Here is a 27,985-nt window from a genome sequence, read left to right as displayed (position 1 = left end):
CCGGGGATGGAACGTACGACCTCAGGGATGAGAGTCGCACGCTGAAGCCACTAGGCCAACACTGCTCTCTCAAATTGATTTAAAAACAATAAAAAAGGTATGATATGCCGAATATTCTCAAAGGAGATTAAAATGTAAGTATGCAACCTTGTTAGATAATTTGGTTTTAGTACCACAGATAAAACGCACATTTACATAATTGTTAAACTTAGCTACTTTTTGTCGTTTCAAAATATTTGTTAGCTCTCTCGATGTAATCGCTCGGGTTCGTGTGCTTGGATTCCAAACGATTTTACTTTTACTCATTACATTTACATAACAGCTTAAAAGATCTCACTATGGTCACCGCTAATAGTACTTACTTTAAACTAGGCCAAAATTTTCCTTTCATCAGGTAACACACGTAACAATTAACTTAACAAAAATTGCCAATTTGACACTACCCTTCAACTCCTGATGGGGAAGGCGTCCACAGTGATTGCTTTCAGTCATGAGCTTCGCGTTAACTATGCTCCAAGTGTTTCCAGCTCTCTTCATCTACTGTAGGTTTCGTCAGGTTTGTTTGAGACAGGTACAAAATGTGAAAGCCGTCCCGAGTTCAAAGAAGTAAATCACTTGTCACATCGGACAATATTATTTAAATCTATACTTAAACCAGGACCAATTCTATATTAAAACGTTTGTTATATAATGAAAGAACATTTTACTAAAACTACAATTCGAGTACTGTAGCTTCAATATGGGTAACATAATTTTATAATTAAAGAATTTGGTATATCTACTGTACAATATTTTGAATAAGAGAGCCCATCGACTCACGGGTCAAAGTAGACACATGCCGTCAACTTAAATAATATACCTTGTATAGAATTTGAATTGAAGTGTTTTGAAAGCTTTATATGAATAATATATACTAATTAAAAATATACACTGTTGTTATATATACTGTAACGTACCTTTTTACGTTTAATTTCTAATTATGTTATTTTACTACTACATATTAATTAAGTTTAGAATATAACAAGACATTTATGCATATTAAAAACTGAAGAACTGTTTTAAAAGCAGTTTGCTCTTTTAATCTTTGGGGGAAAAATCAAGTCGTGATTTAGCGCTAAAAGAAACTAGCGTATGCAAAAATAAGTATTTTTTGACATAGGTATGAGAGACTGGGTTCGCGCTAAGGTCTCTTGAAGTCGATCCATCAACGGCGCTGTTCAAGAAGAGATACCTTCCTTCTTTGCCTTAGTTTTTAAGGGAACAAAAATGGCAGCGTGGAAAACTATTTTAAAATATACCGCGGATTTTGTTCATAATGACTACCTTCAAATATGTCAAAGATATAACTTCGATGTCTTGCAGTTTGTAAGAAAATTTTTAAATTGCAAATAAGTTTACGCCTTTCATGAATTGAAGAACTGATATGAAAATGTGTAAGGAAAATTGATTGACATTTTTATAATTTACCTATGGAGAAGTCATCTGAATTTCTTTTGTATCCCTAAACGATATACAAGAACTCAATGCCAAAATTTTTTTCCATATTTAGACTTAAAATCACATCCATAACCACACACACACACACACACTTATGTAGTGTTTTAAAATCAGTAGTAGTTTTCACCAATACAAATAAAGAATCATGATTGTAATTGTATCGGCTGTTAGAACAGCTTTTTAAAATTACAGAAAACAAATGAAATAATCATTTCTTCACAACGTTTTTATTATGCTCAAATCCTTGTTTAGTCCAATTTCATAACGTATATTTAATAAACCTGTTCTTGGAAGCTTATTTTCATTCGCAGACGAGCGCGTAGCTTAGTTTGGTACTATACTTATAACTTTATGTATATTGTACCCTCCTAATGTTCCCTATGTCTACGCATTATTAAATTCTGGGTCCTATCGTATTCCACTCACATTACCGGCCTTTGTGCCGATGACCAAAACACTGCCACGCACTAAAATTCCTTCGCTTTATCCGTTTGAATTTCTACCGTATATAGATATAATATTGTATGTTTATCATTATTACTTTAAATATATGTTTGTTTGTGCACATACAACTAAGACAGCATTGAGTTTGAGTTTTTTGTTTGAGAAGGGAATATATAAGAAAAACTACTGCCTTTTAGGTCAGGGCCTTATATTTAGACACATGTATCTGTTTCGTGATCACTTTTTCTAAATTGCAAGAAGGTCAGCCATCTGTGCCTGACACGCGCCGTTGACGTTTTTTGGGTCATGCCGGCATTCTCACGATGTTTTCCTTCACTGAACGAGCGTGTGTACAGCCGCAGCCGCACTAACACTGCTCAGTCTGTAATATATAGAATTATTCTAAGATAACATTATTGTATATCTTATGAACAATTATGTTAGAGTGATAATACGGTTTGGATGTATTTGGACAGTTGGTTTCCAATTCTAACAAAAAATAACAAAATATTCTACTGAAAAAAACCTCTAAAAATGTTAAAAATATTTGTCCTCACTGAACCTTACGGTACAATCACCACACAAGCTGAACTTTAATTAAACGGTCGTTTTAGTAGAGAGGAAAGTTACGGACCTAGTTAGTTCTAAACTGGTCTGAGTTACAGGTTTGTTACTGAGCTTTTGTGAACCTAGGTGATACTTAGGTACTTTTAACTTTATAAATGGACCTGTTGGGACATTGACAGCTCTTAGATATTATTATTTTTATACAATATATTCACCTATTGTTAATAAAATAAAAAGCCTTTAATGCTGTTTAGCTCACATGCTAAATACAAATTGCGTGCATGTGTATGTCACTGAACTCCCCTTAAACGTCTGGACCGATTCTTATGTCTAAATGTATTGAATTTGGCGTGAAAAAGAAATATCATGGAATAAATTCTAGCATACATGTTTCAGACGCACCGCAAAGTCTATTATGCGTTAAAAGCTTCTAAATTGAATTTCTGTATCGTATTGCTGAGCGGCATTAGAAAATCAATCCGATATTTTGTGACCTTTCAAAAGAATTGGTACTGCCTACACTTAAATTATTATTAATAAAAACAATGGATACAAGTCTGGGTCCCAGATTTCTGTATATGTTTCGTGATCATTTGTTTTTTTCTTAATAGGCTAGCCAGAGTTCTGTGCCCGATACACGCCATCGACTTTTTGGGTCTAAAGCGGCTTCCTCACGATGTTTTGCTTAACCGTATATACAGGATGGCCAAAAAGTCGTGGATCAAACACAAATAGATGAGGTCATCAGCGGCAAAAAATTGTTCTACAGGAGGTCTCCAAGCTCAACCCCTGCAGAGTTATAATTTATTTTGCGTATTTATAAGAAAATTGACTTTTTTTACTAATTCTTATTAAAATTCAGAAATATCTACATCCTGTATCTTTTTCAAAATATCCATTAGCTAATTAAGCTAAATTAGCCGTTCAATTAACAGTATAGCCTTTTAACTAAACGGCGCCGTTTAACTAGCGGCCTGAAATATATTCAGCCAGTTGATCAAACAGCTAGGCAAATGGCTTTGCTCGATGACGTTTCATTAGTTGCCTAGCCTGTTGACTGTTTTTTTAAATTTTATTCCACTTTCTGCAACTCTCAAACTCGAAACGAAACTCTTCAAACTGTCAATATAGCGTTGGCAAACCTCAGCTTTGATGGTGTTTTCCAAAGTTTCATGAAAAACTGCTAATTAAGCTGGCTGCGACATATTTATAATTATTATATTGTTAAGAATTAACACCAGAATCTGAACTACGCATTAACTGGTCTTAACGTATCTTACTTATGAAGTTAAGATATATTATTTTAACTTCGTTAATTAGTTAATTGTTATAATATTATGTCTTTTGACAGCAACTGACCTTTGGCAAAAAATTTTGAACATACTGAAATGAGTTGTGTTTATTTATTAAAGTAATTAAATAATATATTATCTACAATATAAGTTACTATCGATCTATTCTAAAATATATGATAATTAGGGTGAACGTGAAATTTACAAAAAATAATAATAAGACTTACATATTTTAGTTCTTACTCAGTAATTACTCATTAAAATATACTAATTACGTAACGCGGATGAGGTGCTTAACAACGCTTTTTTTAATTGATCACCTTTGTAGTTATGGTCAACTCAAATGGAAGCTCTGTTCGATTCCCGACGAATCAATAGCTGGTGTTGGTTGCCACAAGTCCTTAATAAGGAAACAATTATTGTTTGACGATTAAATTAATATTTCATATTTCTACAAATAATTAAATAGACATCTATATATATAAAAATGAAACCCGTTTTCCGTTGTCACGACATCACATGAAAACGGCTCGACCGATTTGTCTGATTTTTTTTTGTTGTGTTTGTAATTGCCTGGAGAAGGTTCTTATAAAAGAAAAAAAGAAAAAAATTGCGCGGAAAATTAGAAAATTCAAGAATACTTAACCACCATACAATTCGAACTTTTTGGTGTAACCTTATGGCGTTTCACATAACACAACATTGACAGAATGCGTGCTGCAAATATCGTCAGAGGATGTAAGAAAAATGAATATCGTTCAAAATAAATGCTTCGATCGGAGTTATTATATTGATAATATAATAATATGCGAGCCAGAAAAACAAACAAAGAATGTTGTATAACATAAAGCATTAGAATAATAAACACTTTGTTTCTGAAATATTTTTTAATTCATTATACCAATTTGAAATCAATATTCATAGTTAAGACAGGACAACGTCTTTCGGGTCCGCTAGTTTCCATATAAAATCAATTCTAAATGTATATGTAGTCTCAACACGATTATTGAATTATACGTTGTGTTCCTACTGGTGCAGTTAGCTGCATGTAATTATCTTGTATAACGAGACAAGTTGTAATCTCGAGAGGTAATTTGTTATCTTGCCATGTACAAAGTATATAGAGATAACAGTTTGCTTTCTTACGTATATATAGTATCAAATAGCTATTAATTATTCTTGCTACTGGAGAAAAACGTGTAAAAACATTTAGCTTATTATAAAACTTTGGAATCGATTGCGTTATCTTTTTCATTTTTTTACGTCCAATTCTGAATTAGCTAAATGTTTTGTCACGTTTATCTTCAGTAGCTAGACTAATAAGTTTAATTTATAGCTATTTCATACTATTAATTATGCTTATTATCATGGTATTAATTTATATTAAGGAACACCAGACCATCCTGGTGACTGATAGTTTGCAGAACACTGAATAATGTTGTCTTTATAAAATTCACGTCAAAAATTACTTTTAAAAATCGACTGACTTTCTAATCTTTTACAAATTAGGGTGCGTTGCTAGATATGCCTGTTAACCATAATGCAAGTGACGATCAAAAACTTTTTAATTTTGCATAAATAAATCAAATGTCTTTCTAGATTTTTACATCAACGATGTCACGATGATATGTTGTACTGTAATACTTATCCTTTGTTTAATTGTAGGTAGGTCACTCATATACTATAATAACTAGTAAGACTGAATTTGAAGTTCTGCGTAAGTATTTATTTTACGCGGAAAATACTTGAAATATGTTCTTCCATTCTTAGTGAGTGATTGTTTTTTTTTTATTTTTCTTGTTTGTTTTTGTCATATAACAAAATATCAGGGTAAGAATGACGCCCGGATGTTAAAAAAATTTGAGGAAGACTCATAGTTCGCGCGAAAATACCCTTAGCATATTACCTGCCTTGCAATCAAATCAAAAATAAAGTAAACCCTTTCCCGCATGTAAGTGTTTTTTCTAATTTGATTGCGAGCAGTTTAGTTTGTTTGTTTGAAACCCAAGTAATTAGGGTAAACTTGGAAGGCACGTTCACTTAGCAACACACGAGCAACATTAATTAGAAACAGGTAACCAAAGCTTCATTGTAATAAAACCTTGTAGTGAAATATCAACACGAGTTCTTTGTTCAGAAAAGATTGAATCTACTTATACAATCTATCTATTTCAATTAACACTGCAAATACACACGGCGTCAATGTTGTTAGTTTCACTTAAAAACTTAATTAAAATTATGCTTGTGATCTTATAGAGTTACGTTAGGAGGGGACATCGACCGAGTATACGCCTCATATAAAACCAATCTTCCGACAATCCAAAGCCGGCAATGCTGCCTGATGGTTACGTTAGGAGGGGACATCGACCATCTATTCGCCTCAGCTAAAACCAATCTTCCGGCAATCCGGCAATCGACGACTCATTGGTCTAGTGGTTAGTACCCCTGACTGCGAATCCAAGGGTCCCGGGTTCGATCCCCGGTTGAGACGAACATCGATGTGACGTGTCTTGGGTTTTTAAATAAGTATTTATATGTCTGTCTATCTATAATATGTATGTATATCCGTTGCCTAGTACCCATAACACAAGCTTCACCAGCTTAGCATGGGACTAGGTCAATTGGTGTCAATTGTCTATAAAAAAAAAACCGGCAATGCTGCCTGATGGTTACGTTAGTAGGGGACATCGATCGCCGTTACTATTCGTGCCCTCAACTAAAACCTTTTGAAAAGGTCACAATGATACAATACATTGAAATACTAAACAAACTTCATAGATTAACGGACCTTTTTAATTGTCCGTTGAGTGAACTAGCAAAAGGTTTAAGTCAGTTCCTATAGTATTAGAAATAGTTATTTTGTAAATGTTTTTATCTTGAACTGTTAAATGTCCTACATATTGTAGTTTTTTTTCAATATATAGATATGTTATATATGTATTGTTATGTATGTAATATAAATGTACATTTCCACATTGGGATGACTCGTAATTACAACTTATTAGGTTAAATAAATAAAATAAACAATATTTTATCGTGGGAACTTAAGAATACAATCAGTATCTAAAACTCAATCAATATAAATTCTTATTGACAATATAGGACAAAAATATAACATGTTAAAAAATACTTACCCTTGGGAAAAAACGATGGGATGGTAAATTTTTTTTTTTTTAATTTTTTTAATGTAACAGGAGGCAAACGGGCGGGAGACTCACCTAATGTTAAGTGATAGCGCCTTCCATGGACACTCTCACATTACCTGGAGGCTCACAAGTGCGTTGCCGGCCTTTTAAGAAATGGTACGCTCTTTCCTTGAAGAGCCTTGACCCTAAATAAAAATCAAAAATATAATAATGTGAAAATATTCTAATAAATAAAGTAATTCTTTCAAAGAATTTTCTAACGCTCTTCCTTAGAGCCTCCGCTTCTAATAATTCCTTCGTTTCGAGACTTTTCTTTCCATTCATACTTTCTTTTTCAATATAAGCCACTAACCATTGGTTATAGATCAGTGAACGCGAACGAAACGCTAAAATTATTTCATTCCAGACCAATGAAGTAGGAAATTGTCACTTTCCTCCTCTCAAAGAAAAATATGATACTTACTTATAAATAATATTCGGGTTCTTGTTATTTATGCCTTGTAAGTTCTATACCTTAAGAAAACCTGGCTGCGTACCCTTGAATTTTTTTGTGCTATTAATACTTGATACTTTTTTTTACATGTGTCTTTATATTAGATCATGGAACATTACGATCTAGCCTAATTTAAGACTAATAATTAAGTCTAACTTCTTAGTAAAGATAAGGATGTTTAACATAATAACACATACAGTCTTTATTAAATGGAAGACTCTGTTCTTGTGTTCTATTTTTTCACTTACTGTTTAGCACTTGATACAAAAATATAATAGCACAAAAACTTGATTCTGGGTGAGAACTTTTTGAGCAGGAACAAGTCGGTAAATAATCTACGGCGTGTGTCACTCTTCCAATTCTATTGTTTTATGATGCCATATTTTTATAATATAAATGCTTCGTTGGATTTCAAAAGTAGTGCTATGAAATCCTAAATATTTAACTGGGTAACATCTTCTTTGTAAAAAAGAAAAAAAATATCAACAGTTACAGAATTCTATGGAAAAAACCAAGTTTTATCTACTCCGGGTTTTTTTTACCGACTTAACCTCGATAATTCGATGAAGTATTGTAAGTAATTTTAATAATCTTATCCAGCTTTGTCTTATATTTAATTCTCTGAAGCATTAGATATCCATATGAACAATAAAAACACAGCTACATTGAGAAGGAACGATGGATTTAAGTTACAAACGCACAAGATTTGAATTAATTATTTCTGCTTCAAATTAAATTAGATCTACGCTATTTCTTGAATCATTATTTTTGTTTTTTTTTTATAGGACGACGACTACTTATAGTTAAGTGTATACCACCCATGGACGCAACACGCAACAGGAGGTTTACAAGTGCGTTGCCGGACTTTAAGGTTTATACCGCTTTCTACCTCGTACTCTTTGGTAATATCGCGAAATTTGTATTCTACTTTCTCGAGCTAAACAACTTTATGAATAACGAAGCATGATATCAAGACATATTTTGCAAATGTAGGAGCCCAATGTTCGCAATGCTTCGTTAAACGTATTCCGACGCGCTAACGACCCGAGTCTCTTACAAACACGATATTAGAGAGTACTTCCATGAGTAATACATTTCCAGCTAATAGAACAGCCCTGCGATTCTGTAACTCACTTTTCGAACTCACACAGCGTTTTTCGCATCGGCGGTCGCTCTGAAATCAGTCTTGAAGCAGTCATTTTATGATTTGGCATTCTAATAAACAATAAACTACAAGCTCCCACCTTTTCAGAATGACAAATCATAAAATGACTGCTTCACGACTGATTTCAGAGCGACCGCCGATGCGAAAAACGCTGTGTGAGTTCGAAAAGTGAGTTACAGAATCGCAGGGCTGAATAAAAAAATGAGTATTTTTGGAATTCAAATTTGTTATTTTGGAATTGTTGTGTTTAAACTGTTGACTGTTGGTTTGCGTAAAGGATATTCAAAACTATGCTTTTCATGCTTCAATGCAGTAAAAATACGGTTATGTGGCTTAAACGTTTTCAAAAAAAAAATGTTTTAATTTCTAAAATGAAAAGTGTTTTGTTTTAATTGCAGTAGCAATCAACGTTGAAACATAAATGACCAATAAACCTGCCTTAACTAAGTCTTAAAAACAAGAAATACCTACCTAAAGTACCAATAAATACGTCTAGTTCGAAACTGCATTTGCATGTCATTAAACGCGTTTTCAAAACATGTCATTCGATTCACTGTATTCACAAGTCTTCCATTATATCGGTTCAGATCTATTTTCCGCATCACCGTCCATGGAATTCATACAAAAGGTGCCTATAACAACACCTTTGAAGTGGAAAATACAGTTTTCCAGCGCAGTTTTTATTGTTATATGATTTAACATTTACTTGTGAGTGTCTTCTATGACAATAAAATTGTTTAATAGATTTTGCCAAAACCTTCACTCTGTGTATCGTGTTATATGTATATGGTAAAGTAACATTGTTTATAAATACAAAATCGTCTCAATTTAATTTAATTTTACATTTACAATAATTTACACACTTGTATAGTTATAGTCGAATTATGAACGTCAAAACTTTTCTCTCAATTCTTGCTCCAACTAAAGCAGTTGTTTAAAAAACCTTTCTATTCGACATGAGAAAGGTAAAAAGGTCTCTTCTACAAGTTTGGTGTTTGCAATCATCAATAGTTTCCACAGCGCACGCAATGACAGATTCTTTTTATGGATAATTTTTTCACACCTTGGATTATATTATTGTATTTATATTAGGGATTCAATTTCTTAAAATGTAATATAGCCTATGTCAATCAGAGAAGATGCAGCTTTTTAATGGTGATAGAATTTTTGAAATCGGTCCAGTCGTTTTTGTGTGAAACCATTACAAACATACATACAAAAATACAAATGTTTTCAAGTTATTGGTTAATAGATAAGTAAAAGTTAGCAAAATACGCTAATAGATAATACGCTCAACATTAGCACTCAATTAAAGTATTAGTATAACACTCTTCTACCCACTTTACTGCGAACATAGGATTCATTTCTATATTTTTATAACTCAATGCAATTTATGTAAGTTTAGATAGCAATCGAAGTTTAAGAGAAAGCTAGAATTGCACGAAGACTAACAGCACCCAAGGGTGTGCTCATTTCAACTTATTGCTATAATATTGCAGAGGAAAGGTATTGTCTGATTTACACTTGGTACGAATACTAGTTCGTAGCTATTGTACAATTTTCGAGGAATAGGAAAATTGAAAGCTGTAATTTCCAACATTTTTACATTCTAACAACGAAGGATTTTCATAAAGTAACATATCATTCTTTTTCATTTACAAGTGTAAGATATTGATTTACAGTTTTTATAAGTTAAAGTATTTATTAATTACACATTTATTTTACGTGTTACGGCATAAGGTAGAATAATAACAACCCGTAACAATTATTGGTTGATTGGAAATGGAACATAAAAGAATTGAAGGAAGTAAATAACGATTTTACTAATATTTGAATCAATTAATAATAATCCACTGGCGCTACTACTTGCCTTAAGGCCGATTTACATTATCTTAGTGTTTAGGAGAGTGCTTTAGGATAGTACTTTAGTTGAAACATATAAACGCTACTTGCTTTAGTAAACGCTACGCTAAAGAACTTGCCTTTCAAGTTGTACTAAAGCACTCTCCTAAACACTAAGATAATGTAAATCGGCCTTTAGATGGCATCCTTTTCTTTGATAATTTCTATAGACAAGTAGGTCAGCCTTCTATCCCTGACATGTTGACAATTTTGAGTGAAACACTTTCATTACGAAGTCAGCTTCTAACTATGAGTAAGTGTTAATAGCGCGCATTGAAAGAAAAATCCATTGCTGGCGAAATTCAAACACACGACCTCATGGTTGCCAGATTTCTAACACAGCTCGCTGTTTCAATGATTTAGGCTATATTAAACCTGAATAAACAAAAGCAGAGTAAAGCAGGGCTATAAGATTTATTAGCAGTCGCAAAGTGACAAAGGTTTTTACGGAAATAATTATCAACTTTACTCGTAGTCCAAGTCAAAATCATTTATTCATTTAGGTAACAATGTACACTTATGAACGTCAATAAAGAAATACATATTAAAGGTCGATTCACACATATCAGTGAACCCACAGTTCCGGCACAGTACCGTTACAGTTCCGTATCCGTGCTACAGTGGTGCGTCAGTGCTTCAATTCACACATATCAGTACAGATCTCTGCGGGTCTTCGTGCACGACGTTCCCTTCAGACTAGCGTTGACGTCGATTGTTTTGATGGCACTCTTCAATAACACAGAATTAGCTATGATAGCCATTGCTTTAGACGAAGAAGAAGAAGAGAATCGAGGAAAAAAAAGAAAATGGGTACATGAAGCATGGAAGTTAAGAGAATCAGAAGGAGAATTCGTGACATTATACAAAGAATTAATTAAAGACGAAAGAAAGTATTTTGAATATTAATATATTTTGTTTTCGATGCAGCGGCGTCAGTGATCCGTGATAAAATATCGTTGTCGCCGATCACGTCCGTGATGGCCGGTGCCGGCACTGACACTGACGGTACTGAGACGACACTGACACTGACAAGTGTGAATACATTCATAGAGAATGTTTGAAAGAATAATTATCACTGATGCGGTACTGTGCCGGAACTGTGGGCTCACTGATATGTGTGAATCGACCTTAAATGCTAAATGCTTCTAATTTTAAATTTACTGCCAGTTCTCAAATCAAGGGCGTAGAACGGACGAGAAGAACTGGCAATAAACTCTCCGCCACTGTTTTTAATCGTCTAGTTAAAAAGATTTTTGTTTTACACAACGTTTGTAAGGAGCTGCAACCATTACACCATGATACACATGACATCATAAGTAATTAATAGTTAATTAATAATAAAAAAATAAAAACAAAGATTTGTCCTCTATCAGCAGTAGGCATGGCGAAATAGGAGCACGCACTTACATTCTCGTGGGAACAACACGCAAAAACATAGTCGAAATAACTGAAATCACCGCATACACGAATTCAAGTTCGACCAGTCACCACAAATAGCACCCGTTCATGAGTATGACGCATGGCCAGCCATCGGCCGCCATATTTTAGGGAGAGAGACAACCCGACGCATGGACGCCGCCACAGTATCCACTAAGAAACATAGAGGACTAGGTAAGACTAAAAAAAGATTTTATTTTATTTTCTATGAAAAACTTATTTGTTTTTTCATACTTAACTTACTTTGTTTGCTAATTGAGTGTTATTAATGTCATATGATATTTTAATTTAAATAGTTTTCTCATTCTACGCCAAGTTATAGGTGTCCATTAGTAAACAATAAAGGGGTGAAAAGCCGTAACTCGTTGCTAAATGAACTATTTCTATGCAACAAGACCATTTCAACAATTTTATAATGAAATCCATTATGCAAATTGTAATTGTAGTCCCGAGAGATTTAAACTCAAGCACGCAAGGTGAAAATTATTAGAGTTTTACATGAGATTATAATTTAATTTTACGATTAAATTAAATTATAATAAGGTCAGTAACACATGTAGCAACTCGCTTTTGACAAAAAAGACTAGCTGTTTGATATTGTTAGATTTCAGAAATTATTTCTCAATCCTGAACTTGGAAATATAAAAAGTAGCGTCTATTTTATAAAAGACGAGGTTTTGTGCCATTCGGTATACATTCATTGCTTCGGGAATCAAGACAAGAATTATACGTTACAACTAAGCTACGAATGCGGTCATACATATACCTAACATATATATATAAAGTGGTAAAAAACAAACACGAGTAGAAACTTCTCTAAAGTCGGTAAAAAGAACTTGCCTTGCTTAAGTAGGTAGAGGCATTTATATTGATGTATTGTACGTATATACTTAGTGCTATTCAACAATTGTTTTTAAACTTTGTAACCATATGAAACTACAATTATTTATAATGATTGGGTCGACATTTTGCTTGCCTGCGCTGTTAGCCTAATGATGCATGCATACCGCAATCTGAGCTCGGGCGCAACTAATATTAATATTTCTTAGTAAATAATTTGTTTAATTACTCGATTATTAGGTGAGTGGAAAGCATGTCTTATAGTAAGATTCAGAGTCGAGACTTATCGCTGTGAATCTTACTAATAACTAAATTAATCCATGTCAAAAATACGCTGCTTACAAAGAAAAATGATCAAATATGAAGACGCAAATTTGTCTTACCCTTACGAGTGTTACAGTATATGATTCATTAGATTTATGTTTATTATAAATTGTTTTTCATATATCTGTTTAATTAACATTTTATAATTAACTAAATTTAATATTGCACTTTTAAACAAAGAGGTTTAATATGTTAGTGTATAGTAAAAGGTAAACATAAAAGGTAAGTATGTTGCTGTGATAGTCAAATAGAATATCACATCAACATACCTTTTATATGATCATTGACTTTTAATGAGTACCCCAAATAATATGAAGTAACTTGAGCTTAAACCTATATAGAATAACTCGCATAATTTGGCAGGTTTTCTAATTTAAATCTGGTTTTCAATTATAAATTCACCAACTTCAGTACGTCATGCACAAAAGTAAATTCCTTTCCAAAAGCAATTATAGAGCAACGAAGAAGTGAAAATTTAATGTGAACGTGTCCATTCATTCGTGATATTTTTCGTGACGACTCCCGGGGGAAGCCTTATTCTAATTATAATTTGAAGTTGAGTTTTGACCCAGGTGACGAGTTGGTCTAATGAGATAATTCAGCGTAAATATGAAACTTTTTACGATTAAAACGTTTTGTTGATAAATAGGAACATTTAAGGGGAAAATATATGAAATCAAAACATTGCACTAAAATGTTTTTATCAAGCTATTCTTTCTCGTATTGTTATATTTAATTAAGTATGTCAAAATAATTGTATGTTAGTAATTTAATTGTACAATTATCAGTTAAAAGTAGTAGTAGTTCTTCAATTATTAGTATATGTTAGTAATTTAATAGACAGAATATCAGGATTCAACTTAATAATGTTTTCTCTGTAACATCAATGCCAAATTTAAACTTAATACAAAATAAAAGTCGCATCCACGAAGGAGTTGTCATTAATATTTTTTCTATGCGGTGCCATTCATTAGTCCAATTTTAACTGATCTGTGGCTGTGTCAGCTTTGGCGACATACGTTTATCACATTGACCTTTACTAATTAGGTCCAATCCCCATTAATGAGCTTAGATAAAATAGTGTGTTGCTTGTGCTAATAAACATCTCGTCTAGTTAACAGAAACACTTATTTCATAATCTCTTATTACACTACGGTTGTATAAACTTGTCCTTTTCATACCTAAATAAACTTTGTTTAATATAAGTTTATTTATTCACAAAAAAAGTTAACGACGAACTAATTAGATAAGTAAAAGAAGGAAATCGTGGAACATCGAAAGTGTAAATGTAAGATAAGATATAAACATAAGTTTCGAGATGAATATATAAATATATATTCATACTAGCAGACTCGGCCAAGCGTTGCTGTGGCTAAGGTTTTTGTTATACTACAATCTACATAGTAATAAACTATTCAAGGGAAACAGTAGGAGAACACCAGTGATGGGGACCATCATGCTTTTTTGGTGGTTATGCCATAAAATTATAGCTTATGTGAAACGTTTGTACTTTCAACACAGCGCCATCTATTAGAATTGTAACTGTCAATAAACAAATTATAATTTGCAATAAAATAATATTGCGGCTTTAAATTAAGATGTAAGCTATCCTATCTTTTAAATTGGATCAAACTGCACACGGTGTGCAAATTTAATTTAAAATCCGTTAAGTAGTTTAGAAGTCCATCGGCGGATAAACACGTGACATGTATATATATTCAGATTAACTTAATAATAATTTGTGGTTGAAAAATTCTTGAGATATAATTCATTTAAATGTGTTCCCATGCCCATACATCTATCTCTCGTAATCGCAGTAGCACCAGCCATTGTAAGATTATTATCTTTTAATAACCTAATTCAATATTTGAGTAAGACATTAGAGTGGGTAAAAAACGTCACGTCAACGCTTCGTTGACGTTGTGCTTCAAACAGTTTCCTATAACCTTTTGAACTGTAATCCTTTTTTAAAACCCCGATTGAATTGCACGATCATGGGGATTGCCGCTCATAATCCAACTTTCCATAAAATAACCATATAGCATCGGTATAAATATAATTTACTGTCATGGATAGCTACTTAGATTGATGGGTTTATCTATATAAATGAACCACGGTATCCACGGTTGGATACGGGTATAGTTAAAATATACTTAAATTGTTTGACGGTGATTCTCAAATATTCATAAAAGACCTAAGATAAATTAAAGCTAGTATTGAAAATACAGACGAATATAAAATAAAAAAATGTACAATGTTTTGAAACAAACCAAAATAAATAGTTTATTACGAACTTCAAAAAAATAAGTAAATAAAACAATTGTATTTTTAACCATTTTATATTTTGGTACAATCACAGTACAAATTTTAACGTAGAAATTTCCAATTGTAAAAACATATTGCTTTCATAACAGACAGTAATGCTTAAAAATAAGAAATATACATTTATTTGAATAACTAACAAAAAATTTGTAAAATTGTGATGTTCTCAAATATTATGACAGAAAGTAATGAAAACTAAGAGATTTTAACAAAATATCTAATAATAAGATCTTTATAGATTAAATATATCAAAAAATTCCTTAACACAAATTTCATAGTGTCTTCATGTATCTTATACAAATGTTATTGGCAGCGCTGCGTTTTCTAATTGCTATAATTTATGAATAGTAGAACACCAACATCATATGATCGGGCATCTTCAGTTCCAAATACGCCCACGAAGCGCTACTAAAATTTCCCATACAAAATTGTATTACTTTTTTTTTATTAAAAATGAAAACATAATGAGTAGAATTTAATATTTACTTTCTATAGAAATATCTATTCGCATTGTTACGAATAGTACTTTGTATATAGAAACCACGATAAGAAAAAACTTTAACATATTGGCACATATTACAGTGATAACATACATTAATGTAAATAAGACTTAAATGAAATTTAACCAATCATATTGTAATGGAAGATATATTAATGATATAAGGCATCATAGTTTTATATCTAATCTATAGTGCGAGTATGAATTATATTCTAAGAGAACTTTATAATTACAATTATTTCTTATGAATTGCTTTACTGGTAATTGACCATTTTCTAGTTTCTAAATCATTCAGCTTGCATGTTTCAAGTATTTAGTTATATATGTTAATTTATGATGTATTGTTGTTACTGTTTATTTATGAATAAGAGAAATATATAAAAAACATTTATTTAAAACATAACTCATACTTGCACTGTATTATTGCTTGTATAAATCCTATTCTAAATTCTACATACTTAAATGTAAAAATAAACATTACAATCTGTAAACACTATCAACTATAGATTAGACTAAACTACATGACTGCTGTTTATGTAAAAATAATTTTCAAACTATTTTTCTGCTAGAGAAGTCAGCTGAGACACTTATAACAGAATCTGTCAACATCCAATGATATGTCATAAGTTCATTTTCACTATTTTTAAATAAAATATATATATCAAGCTCCTTCGTGCCTTCTCCATCTACACGACACTGGCGAAGTACCTTGTGCCCACTTGGCACAAATAAAAGCCATTAAAAAAAAAATATATATATATATATAAATTGTTTTTTTTTAATTGTACCTACAGCAGTCATGTTGTTTGGTTTGTTCCACCTAATTACAATAACAAAAATAGTATGTGTCCCATAACTGCCAAATGGACATATTTATCTTTACAGGCAACTTGACAGGTCTAAGAAATAGTATAGGAGATTAGTCTTCAGTGCCATTTAATATTTATTGTTTTGCTATACATATAAGTATTATTTTGTTAGCAAAGGACTTAGGAGGTTCAAATGTTATCAGGATGTATTTTTCTTAACTCAAAATTAAGAGTTGCCAAATTTTTGTATCGCTATATATTAAATAGCTAATCGTGTTTATAGTATTATAATTCTATAGAGGCATATAGAATGTAGTAATTTCTTGATAAAGCAGATACAATTAAATTACTTTTTTTATAATTAAAAAAAGAATTGCAATTTATCTCACACAAATAAATCAATGATACAAAAATCTTTGAGAAGATATCATTGATATTATAATGTGATACTTGTTGTAAAATTTAGAAAGAGCCAATATTGAGTCATGTCAATAAGGTTTTTCATCTATTTTATGAAAATATTTTTCATACCTAGTCTGTATTGTATATTAAGTTTTGATTTCTATCAAAGTATGTTAAACAAATATAATATAAAATAGTTATACAGGCACTTGTTACGTCAAATATTATGCACTCAAATTCTACTAAAAAGTTTCTTATTATGAAATATAAGATTTTATAAAGTTCTTAAATAACCCGATTTCAAATTTACTGCAGTTAACTGGACAAACAAACAGTTTTTTTTCCATATTTGTTACTTATTAAATTACTGTTTTAGAAAACAGAATATTTCTCTAAACAATCTCAAAATTACAGATATGCTAAAAATTCAACATATAGTCTTGTTTTAAATGGACGTAATTTGTTCATGCAATGACATGACCTTTTTATTCCACAAATGTACAAGGATTGTAACATTTGATTTGTTTCACCAATATAATCTTCCTTTCTAATGCAGTATACATGCTACTATCATTCTACCCAAACATGGCCCCACAGTTGGAACATCTTCTATTCTTAAGTGCAAGGCAGCACAAAATTCCAAGAGGGAAAAACAAAATTGCACAGAGTATACCAAGGCAAGTGAAGTCGTCTTCTAAGATTCCAACTCGGCAAGCGGGACAGGCTCCAACAGCTATGATAGCAGGTGGTATGATAATGTTTGTTGCTCCATAGTTTGGTAGGTATGGCTGGTTAGATGGAGCATTGTATGGTGTGTATCCAGGTGGTGGTGGTGGATAAGGACTTTGGAATGCAGGCTGCGGCGACGGTTGAGGGTATGGCCCACTTGGCTGACCTGAAATTGCACAATTATCTATTAGTATTCGGCAATTAACTATTATATAGGTGCTTTTATGGTTATTTAAATTGTGTAAGTTTAGTATATAGATAATACAGCTATATACATAAAGAATAACTACTAATTTAACAGCTTCTGTTAGTATAAAATAATTACCAAGCTAATATTTAAATAATTATTAAATATATTGCAGCTTCAGGGTTCTAAAGAACGTTATTCTTATTATACCAAACAAAATATACAAATTGTTTTAAACAAGTGCTTTTTAAAGGCATTTCTTCAAATTAGTTTTACGTGAAATGTTTTCTTCGATTCAGTCTTTTCAAATTCGCCACCTTAACTTAAATATTGACAAAAATCAATCACGAGACATTAATTTGATGTTGCGTATCTCTAACCAATACTGTATGCTTTACATTTACCATGCATGTTCTAAATAATGTTGATTTTAAAATTGGTTGACGTAGGGAATTTCCCACCAGGACTATACCGGCGGAGAATTACCTATGAACTATAAAATCTATTCTATGAATAGAGGACACCCCAAATTTTAAACAATAACAAGGAATTAAGGAATATTCACTAGGCCATTGAATGACTTTCTATTGAGAGCTGACATTAGGGACTATCCTAACACGACCACCAGCTAGGAATTATTTATGAATTCTATAAATTAGTTCTCTACTGATAAACACCGCATAAAAATGTTAAGTCCAGTATGTGAATAAAGTATGATTTAAATTCAAACTGTTATAAATGTGTGTTAAAACAACTTGTTTTAATCATGTCAACTAGTATACATCGTCAACCATCAATTGTTATCACTTTGATTCAGTTCAATGGTTTATTTTTAAACAATGACAATAATAATGGTATAACATTCATTCAGACACCTACAACATTCATTATTTAATGTTTTTTTAAAAAGCAACTCGGCATTGATATTAAATTTGAATAATTAGTGAGTAAATAAGTAATGAAAAACAATTGTTATGTGTGCAATATAAACAGCTCATTTAACAATAGCCTTCTGCATAGATTAAAGATTAATTAGGTGCTGTATAATATTAAGTCTAAACATAATTAGAGACCATGTTTATTTTATTAAGTTTAAACATTATCAGTCAATATTTTTTGGTGAGATAAACTCAATAATAATACAAAACATTTGATTTTTGTTAACAATTATCTTTTATAAGAATGCTCAAAGAGTTAATAACTTAAAACCTAAACAGTAATAATGGTGACACTAAAATATATTTACCAAAGTATGTAAGGATACCTTAAATAAAGATTTCCTAATCTTTGAATGTATCCCTGAATGAATGTAACCTAAACCTAAGAGCTAAGTAGAGCAGAATGAAGCATAGTTTAGATCAAGTTTCAAAACAAAGGATTATGAAGTCAGTAGTATGGATTCTCTCATTTGAGTGATGGTGTGATGCTAATTATCAATGGCTAGAGATTTCACAACAATACCTAATCTTTAGTCATCCTTAAACTGAAAATTTTGTGATTAAAATGAGAAAAAAACAATCACATCCCACATATTGAATAAGTAAACAAAGAAATTTGATGTTAAAAAAGGGGAATCAGTATAGTTAGAAATGAGTATTAGCATTAGTCAGTCATAGTTATAGCACTTTCGCTCAAAGATATTTTACATATTACGTTTATACAATAGGGATAAAGTATAAACCATACAAGCGAATAAGAGGAAAACACTATAAATATAGTTGTAAAAATGCGTTTCTATTTGTGTTGCAAAATATTAAAATAATCTGAGTATTACTGTAATGTAAAGAATCGGTTGCGCAGTTAAGCACGCTCTTATCTAGAAAATTTAATAGCTATTTCCGATAGTTACAAACTTTTTCAATAATTTACCTGGTGGAACAGACGCAGAGTAAGGAGGTGGTTGTTCCGTTACGGCTGGCTTCTCCATTATGTCAATTATCGTACACTATTCCCCAATATTAAAATGAACTGCACTTTAAAGACAGTCTAAATTATTTGCGATTTCCAGGAAAAAAACTTGTTATGAACCGTCAACAACTCAATGCAGTAAAGCGCGTTTTGACTTTTGCTTTTAAAATTCATTTCTTAGTTAACTATCAAAAATCAAATGTCACAATCAATAGTGACAATTGACGATTCGTAAGTATTCTTCACTCGCTACTTTCTAGTTTCTACTTTCTACACAATTGTAAACTAGATGGTGCTCTAAAACGCTCTACACGCTTTATTTTTTAAGAATGTTACTTATCTAGCAGGTTAATATTATACCTTAATAATAAAACATAATATACTTTTGCATATTCATAGTTTTTAAAAGTTTTAAATCAAAATTTAACTTCAGAATACGACTAATATTTCAATCATATAAATAAATGGTGATATATTTTTATGTTTGTTAGTTACAGCCTGTTTAAGAAGCAGTAAGTTGATATAAGCCAATATAGGTAAAACAACTACAATTTATAGTTTTTGTTGACTAAACCTACCAATCTTAATGTCAAATACAACACTACAAATAAAACAAGTTCAATGTACTTTCAATATATTTATTTTGTCCTTTAAAACAATGTAATTTTAACTAAAATCGCTATATACAACAAAGTTGTTTTTTTACTCACACTTTTAATATCTAAAATCAAATCAAAACTAAATAAAAACTTATTTAATAGGTCAAATATACAATATAATTTAATAACATTAAAATCATCTGTATTATTTACATACAAATTATTAAACTATGCTGTAAACAAAACTTGTACACAGATTATATTCAAACATGTGGATTTAAAGTGACCACTATTTTGAGTGATTTTGATGACAAACATTGTTTCATTATTACATCTCGATGTGTTAAAGTGTATTGTACAAGGTAACATTCCAGTGGGAAAACATTAATTGTAGTCATAAAAATGATTGTAATACCAAAATCTACTCGACATTAGATCAATACAAACATTTAAATATAAAAAGTATACAAAACCTACGAGAGCTAACCGTTAATTCAATATTAAATAACAAAATGCTATTGGCTTCTATATTTATCACATTGGAATGCCATATTAGGCTACAAATATTATTATTAAATCAAAAGAAATTTAGGGTAAATAAGGGTTGCTAACCATTTATTTCTCCATAGTTTCTGTCTGCTTGTGTCACAAAATAGATACAGGTGATATATGAGTTTTATATAGAGGAATTATATTAACCGTATCTGTTCATTCCTTTAGTTCCAAATACTCCCATTTTATTATTCTATACATTATTACTGGATTTAATATAATCATGCTCAGTTCAGGGCATAATAAAAAAAAATTAACACAAAAAGCGCTGCAACCTCTAGGTATTGTCATCAGATTTCCATATTTATTTCGTTTTTTTTTTAAACAGGCCAGTAGGTGATCAGATCACGCAGTCGACCTATTGGGTCTAAGGCATGTATGTTTTCTCAGGATGTTTTTCTTACAAGTGAGTTAAATGCTCAAATAGGTAAGTCCATAGCTGCACAGCCGGGTTTCAAATGGTCAAAGGTTGTGTCTTAAAGTTGTGATGCTATAATAAAATCTGATATTTGTGTGCGCGTTACATAATTGCTACTTCTCATTAACACTTTTATACAAATTTTATCATAACAATATTTCAAAGTATTTCATATGGAAAATTTTTGAAACCATGTTTTTGAGTTTTAATATATAGAGAAATCCATACAAGATTTAGGATACTAAATACTTAGTACGGATTTCTCTAGGAACACAATTCAATAGAATGATATAGGTTCTAGTGTCTGTTTGATTCGAAGCGCTTTTCATACAAGAATTACTACTAATATTTTTACTATTCTATTATGTAAACATATACACATAGTTCGTACTGAGGATATATAACTTTGTACGTCAAAAAGACGCTGTCAACAAAAAGTTACCTTCCCACAGATTATCATAAGATTTGTTCAAACGTGTCAATAATTTCTAATGTTTAAACGGATATGTCAAAAACGGAAATCATTTTAAAACCGAACTGGCATCCAGCATCCCGTCTGCTCATCACGGCGGTAGTAGTGAGGCCGACTGTCGGGGAACACTGTGACTGCTGGAAACGGATGCTGCTGAATGAACTTTAGTGTCACGCGGATCTGGAATATAATACATTTATTCATACGAAAATAAAGACTTCATTATTTGAAATTCAAAAAACAGTCACTATGACTCCATTTTTCATAAAATAATTAAAATCTAAGTTTAGTTTTTCCGGACACGAGACGAGAAATAGAACCACGAGATGGAAAAAGGAAAACAGAGAAAGAGATGGGCAGACGATATAGGAAGAGAATACGAGGCACAACTTAGACAAGAGTAGATTAGAAAATAATGGAAGCAGTTAGAAGAGGCCTTTGTGACACAGAACACGCTGATCACCAAAACGGGCACATCTGATGTATTAGATTAAGTTAGGTTATGTAACTAAAACAAGTGTTTATATATAGTCAGCATTAATGGCTTAATAAGTTTGCATTAACGTGTTTTTCTATTATATATTTCAGTACATTACAACAGTCAGTTTTTACACATGGGGCTCGAGTATTATTTACCAAAGAGAGCCCATAGATCAGTCCTATACCATATTAATTAATTTAAACAAAGTCAGAAAAGCAACTTACATTGTGTACGAAGTGCGGTGGTTCCGCGTTGGGCGTGGTACTGAGGTGATGCAGAATGAAGTCATCGGCCTGCTCCAGCCAGAGGTCCACGCCCCTCAGAGGGTCGTAAGAGAACGGGCCGATGCGGACCATACCCACTCCGTTGTCGTATATGTCCAGTACCTGCGAATATATTATTAATAGTAAATTAACAATGCTCAAAAAGTTACATAGAATCGCTTAGAACAAAGATTTCCGTAAAATATTTACACCTGCAATCTTCGGAAACGAATCAGCATAATGACGTCATATCTTGAATTGCCCTATCAAAATTATTCCAACCGCTAAGTATAAATACAACTCTTCGACAGGACAGTCAGTGGCTAGACAGGACAGTCAGTGGCTAGACAGGACAGTCAGTGGTTAGATAGGACAGTCAGTGGTTAGACAGGACGACTTCCTGTAGGTCGGAGGAAGAGCAGCACCTTCCTTCCCCCGCATGGGGTATAGGGGTATATGTCTTTAGATAAAACCATACTTAAAGAGGCACACTTCTACTTCAGTAAAGCACTTACTTGTGATGAATTGGGTCCGCCTGTAATGGTCCTGGCACATCGTAGGGGCAATTCTGGTCCCTTATCAGGAAAAGTGGCCGGGAAGAGGTCACCAGCTCTGATATCCACTCCGACTCCTGTGACCAGAGGAGAAGGTGACCCTCCGCCGAGGGACGTGTTCAACTCGCAGCAGCAGGCCAGAGTTAGGTCGATTTCTTCGGTTAAGCGGTGGAATGATACTGGAATACAAAAATAGTAAAAGTTGAAGTTTCACGTGACTGAATGAATCTCAGGAATATGAGAGTTGTAGAAATAGTAAAAATTGTATATACAAGCACTGCCAAGTAATATTTATTTACACCCAAGTACTTTAAAAAAGTCCAGCGTGTATTGCGCAGTGACATGAAATGTGAAGTGAAAAAGAGAACACATAAAAAAAGTATAATATCAAATATCTGTTATACAGACACCTGAATCCAAAACTACGGCTTGTGGCGTCACTAATTTTTCATCCAAACTTTAAAAAAAACTTCATTCATGCAGATTTAAAACGTTTCCTATTTACATTACACGGTCGTACTTGAATTCGTGTATGCGGTGATGTTAATTATTTCGACTATGTGTTTGCGTGTTGTTCCCACGAGAATGTAAGTGCGTGCTCCTATTTCACCATGCCTCCTGCTGATAGGGGACAAGTCTTTGTTTTTATTTATGTTATTATTACTAATTACTTAAAATGTCATGTGGAACATGGTGTAATGGTTGAAGCTCCTTACAAACGTTGTGTAAAAAAAAAAACATGGCGATTAAAAAGAGTGGCGGAGAGTTTATTGCCAGTTCTTCTCTTCCGTTCTACGCCCTTGATTTGAGAACTGGCAGTAAATGTAAAATTAGAAGCATTAATATTTATTTCTTTAATGACGAATCACAAGTGTACATTGTGTTACCTACGTGAATAAATGATTTTTGAATTTTGAATTTTTTTGAATTAAAAAAAAGAAGAAGCAAACAGGCAGGAGGCTCATCTGATGTTAAGTGATACCGCCGCCCACATTTCACATTGCCAGAAGGCTCGCAAGTATGTTGCCGGCCTTTCAAGAATTGGTACCTACACACTTTTCTTTTCTAAGTCGAATTGGTTCGGAAATACTTCAGTAGGCAGTTGGTTCCACATAGGATCGGGGGTGCGCGGCAAAAACTGCCTTAAAAATCGCTCAGTTGTGGAACGACGGACGTAGAGATGATGCGGGTGTAATTTCGTATTCTGCCTCGACGCCCGATATTGAAACTATCGATAATATGCTATATTTATTGTATAACGCACTCAATAACCTTTTCAACTTAAAACAAGGGGATTTTAAATGGAACTATTTTAAAGAAATCTTCAATTCCTTCAATCAATGTAATACTTTTGAAGGAGGTATACAAGATTCAGCATTCTCTTAAGTGGTTTAAATAGCTCATGTTTGATTAAATTAACCGTACAAAGATAATGAGATCAAATGAACGCCACCCACTCTGCATAATTTGTGACACTTGGCACTTCACACCTCAGCTATGACCTCACAATTACAGCGTTTAAGAACATTACAATTCAATTACTATGTGTAAATGCATTCAAAATTTGATTTGAAACAATTAATAAAATCAACGAGCCACATTCATAGTTCCTGTTTGAATTCTGAAAGGATTCGGGTTGCATAGTAAGATAGCAAACGAGAAAAAAAATGTTTAATTTTTATTACGCATAGAATTGGTCACTAGGGTCCGTTCAAGTAACACATAAGCGTTACATTGGGGGCCGGGGGTCTTTGATATTCTTATTTATGATGTCACGTTGTCTATGCTTGAAAACTAAATGCATTTTCAAAGATTCCTAAATATAAAGAACGTTTACATACTCGCTTGGAACTAAAAAGGAAAATTACCGCGCGCTATTCACTTGTCTAAATTTATCCGTTTCCGTCCTTCCATTTCAGAGCTTTGCTTACTTTGTCTGACAAGGGGGAGGGGATAAATAATAATTGTAGTAAATTTGCTTACGTAATACTTAAACGTGCGAATCAAGATTTTTTTTTAATATTCAGAATTCTGTCATTGGTGAATATTTTGACTGCACTGTGCAGTAATGTATAAGAGTGAGTAGTATTACAGATACCGGCAAACTTCTTGAGCATTAAACAAGGGAGTGGGGGCAAGTTTGCGCATCGCGGGACACAAACGCCAACTGATTTACCAATCACACGATCGACACGTCAGTCTCCCGCCGCCACGCATCACCGCCCCCCACCCCTCCCAATGATACCTGAAAATCGCTTCTGCGCAGACAAAGACATTTGTTCAAGATGTTTGCCGGTATCTGTACAGTTAGTGCCGTGCATTGACAAATATTGTATGTAAAAAATCTCACTTCACAGCTATCGAAATTGTTTCATACAAATCCCGCAGACGTAATTTACGTAAGCATTTGGTTAGGTTAATTATAGGTACAAAAGCAATTTGAAACATTCAAATTTTTCGTGCGTACAAAAATATATTATTCGTACTAAAAATTTGAATACTCACACATAATATTAGCAAACAGCTCGTCAGAATATCTATGAGGGTCTGTGAAGCCACCAATTAGCTGCAATTCCAACCTTCCTTCGGGATACCCCACAGCCAGTTGCTGTACTTTGGCCACCATAGCGGCTGATGCCTCTGCCGTTCCCGACCCATCTAAATGAGCTAATGCTACTGCTCCAGACCCTGGAATTGGAGAATTTAGGTTAAATCTTCCAAGGTCGGCTATTAAATATGTCATCCTAAAAACTTTACCTATATGAATGTATGGCTGGTATTATTGATTATATATTAGACGTCAGAAAATTATAGAATAAATTATTCAGAATATAACAATGTAGACGTATCCAAGGACTTGGCCATTGTCACTATTTTTTCATACATTTGTTTAAAAATATAAATAACAAATGCATTACTATGCTGAAACAGTATAATATTGTTACGAAGAAGGGTTTCAAGAGATAAACACCGAAGAGATAAAGTGAAGACAAGTGATAAAGTACTGTATGAAATGCGTGTAATTAAAGTATTTTGTGTTTGTGTAATTAGTGAATTTCTGTGCGTATTTCCCGGCTTTCTAGTGTAACGAAATTCCTCGTTGATTTCCCTTCCTTTACGGCGTTTTCTTCTTTCTAGAGCAGTGTTGGCCTAGTGGCTTCAGCGTGTGACTTTCGTCCCTGAGGTCGTAGGTTCGATCCCCGGCTGTGCACCAATGGACTTTCTTTCTATGTGCGCATTAAACATTCGCTCGAACGGTGAAGGAAAACATCGTGAGGAAACCGGCTTGCCCTAGACCCAAAAAGTCAATGGCGTGCGTCAGGCACAGAAGGCTGATCACCTACTTGCCTATTAGATTACCAAATGATCATGAAACAGATACAGAAATCTGAGGCCCAGACCTAAAAAAGGTTGTAGCACCATTGATTATTATTATTACGGCTTTTTCTATCCGATCCCCTAGCTCGTAACAATATGTTATTGTATTTAAATTATAAACATTTTACCTGAATGCCTCACGACTACAATAATACATGATGTTGCATCATCTGAGCCTATGATGGTGACGTTTTCTGGGAAAAAACATTATATATGAGACATATATTACACATTTTACATTTTCGTACGGACTTATACGGGTGTCATACAAGGAAGGAAACTGGCAACAATGTTTTTAAACAATAATAAAGACATATTCATCGTTACAGACTCTGCTGTAGGGCCAAACCATGATTATCTTTGTATCATACTCTTTATCTTTGATTAATTAATTTTTAATACAGTATTATAATATTATTTATTTATTAACACTTCGTATCAAAAACACTTGACATAATTAAATAAAAAGGAGGGCAACTGGCGCATTACAATAATCTTAATATACCCGTATATAAATTACGCGTCACGTTGTTTGTCCGTTATGGACTCCTAAACTACCGAACCGATATCAATCAAATTTGCACACCGTGTGTAGTTTGATCCAACTTAAAAGATAGGATAGCTTACATCTCAATTTATGCCCGCAATATTATTTTATTGCAAAATATTTGTTTATTATTTGATAGTCACAATTCTAACAGATGGCGCTGTGTTGAACGTTTCACATAAGCTACAATTTAATGGCATAATCACGAAAAAAGCATAGTCCCCATGGGTCCCCATGACTGGCGTTGCTACTATGTAATATAACAAAAACCTTAGCCACAGCAACGCTTGGCCGGTGTGCTAGTATGTATATATAAACTACGTGTCACTCCGTTTTCAATCAAATTTGCGCAACTCTAGCTTTGACTGTTGAATATACGTACTGTCATGTGGTACAACGGCTGCCAACTCCCTCTGTCCCACATAAAGAAGACCTGGCGGTGCGACCACGCGGGCTGCTGCCGCCAACAACTGAGCTGCAGCATCTCTGTAGCCGGGGTGTGCTGCTAACAACGCTCGCACGGATGTTGGGCACTCGTCGGCGAGCACGCCATTCAACACGACCACCATACTGCCTCTGAAATCATTTAATAAAAAAATAAATCAGTGACGAAAAAGAAATCTGAGGCCCAGAACTAAAGAGGTTGTAGCCTCTTTAGGTCTGGGCCTCAGATATCTGAATCTGTTTCATGATAATTTTTCGATCTAATAGGCAAGTAGGTGATCAACCTCCAGTGCCTGACACACGCCGTCGACTTT

The 27,985-nt window shown here is 33.0% G+C and overlaps 2 protein-coding genes across 5 annotated transcripts in view; both read right to left on the bottom strand.

Annotated features, from left to right (window-relative positions):
* Window positions 1–17,333: 17,333 nt before the first annotated feature.
* LOC125048910 (brain protein I3-like) lies at window positions 17,334–20,130 on the bottom strand. Its single transcript, XM_047647873.1, has 2 exons — window positions 19,925–20,130; window positions 17,334–18,034 (listed from the first exon to the last, which is right to left on the bottom strand). Exons 1-2 carry the CDS (start codon window positions 19,980–19,982, stop codon window positions 17,715–17,717), a joined length of 378 nt encoding a protein of 125 aa, XP_047503829.1. The 5' UTR covers window positions 19,983–20,130; the 3' UTR covers window positions 17,334–17,714.
* Window positions 20,131–22,013: 1,883 nt separating this feature from the next.
* The window catches only part of LOC125048613 (protein N-terminal asparagine amidohydrolase), a 96,607-nt gene continuing 90,635 nt past the window's right edge, over window positions 22,014–27,985 (bottom strand). For all 4 annotated transcript variants that reach the window (XM_047647367.1, XM_047647366.1, XM_047647368.1 and 1 more), the window contains 6 exons: window positions 27,610–27,803; window positions 26,809–26,874; window positions 25,808–25,990; window positions 23,264–23,481; window positions 22,710–22,871; window positions 22,014–22,184 (listed from right to left, as the gene is read on the bottom strand). In XM_047647367.1, coding sequence (XP_047503323.1) covers window positions 22,059–22,184; window positions 22,710–22,871; window positions 23,264–23,481; window positions 25,808–25,990; window positions 26,809–26,874; window positions 27,610–27,796 — 942 coding nt within the window. In that variant the 5' untranslated portion in view covers window positions 27,797–27,803 and the 3' untranslated portion in view covers window positions 22,014–22,058. The remainder of the gene's footprint in view (window positions 22,185–22,709; window positions 22,872–23,263; window positions 23,482–25,807; window positions 25,991–26,808; window positions 26,875–27,609; window positions 27,804–27,985) is intronic.

This window comes from Pieris napi, chromosome 4 (genome assembly GCF_905475465.1).
Source record: "Pieris napi chromosome 4, ilPieNapi1.2, whole genome shotgun sequence".
NCBI classification, from domain to species: domain Eukaryota; kingdom Metazoa; phylum Arthropoda; class Insecta; order Lepidoptera; family Pieridae; genus Pieris; species Pieris napi.
The sequence above is the reverse complement of the archived record's forward strand: the minus strand, read 5'-3'. Positions and strand labels throughout refer to the sequence as shown.

Bases quoted from the DNA above. Each gene is read 5' to 3' on its own strand.
- LOC125048910 (XM_047647873.1), bottom strand. From the start codon at position 19,982: ATGGAGAAGCCAGCCGTAACGGAACAACCACCTCCTTACTCTGCGTCT. The intron at 18,035-19,924 runs GTAAATTATTGA...GTGCAATTTCAG, and splicing joins CTCTGCGTCTGTTCCACCAG to GTCAGCCAAGTGGGCCATAC.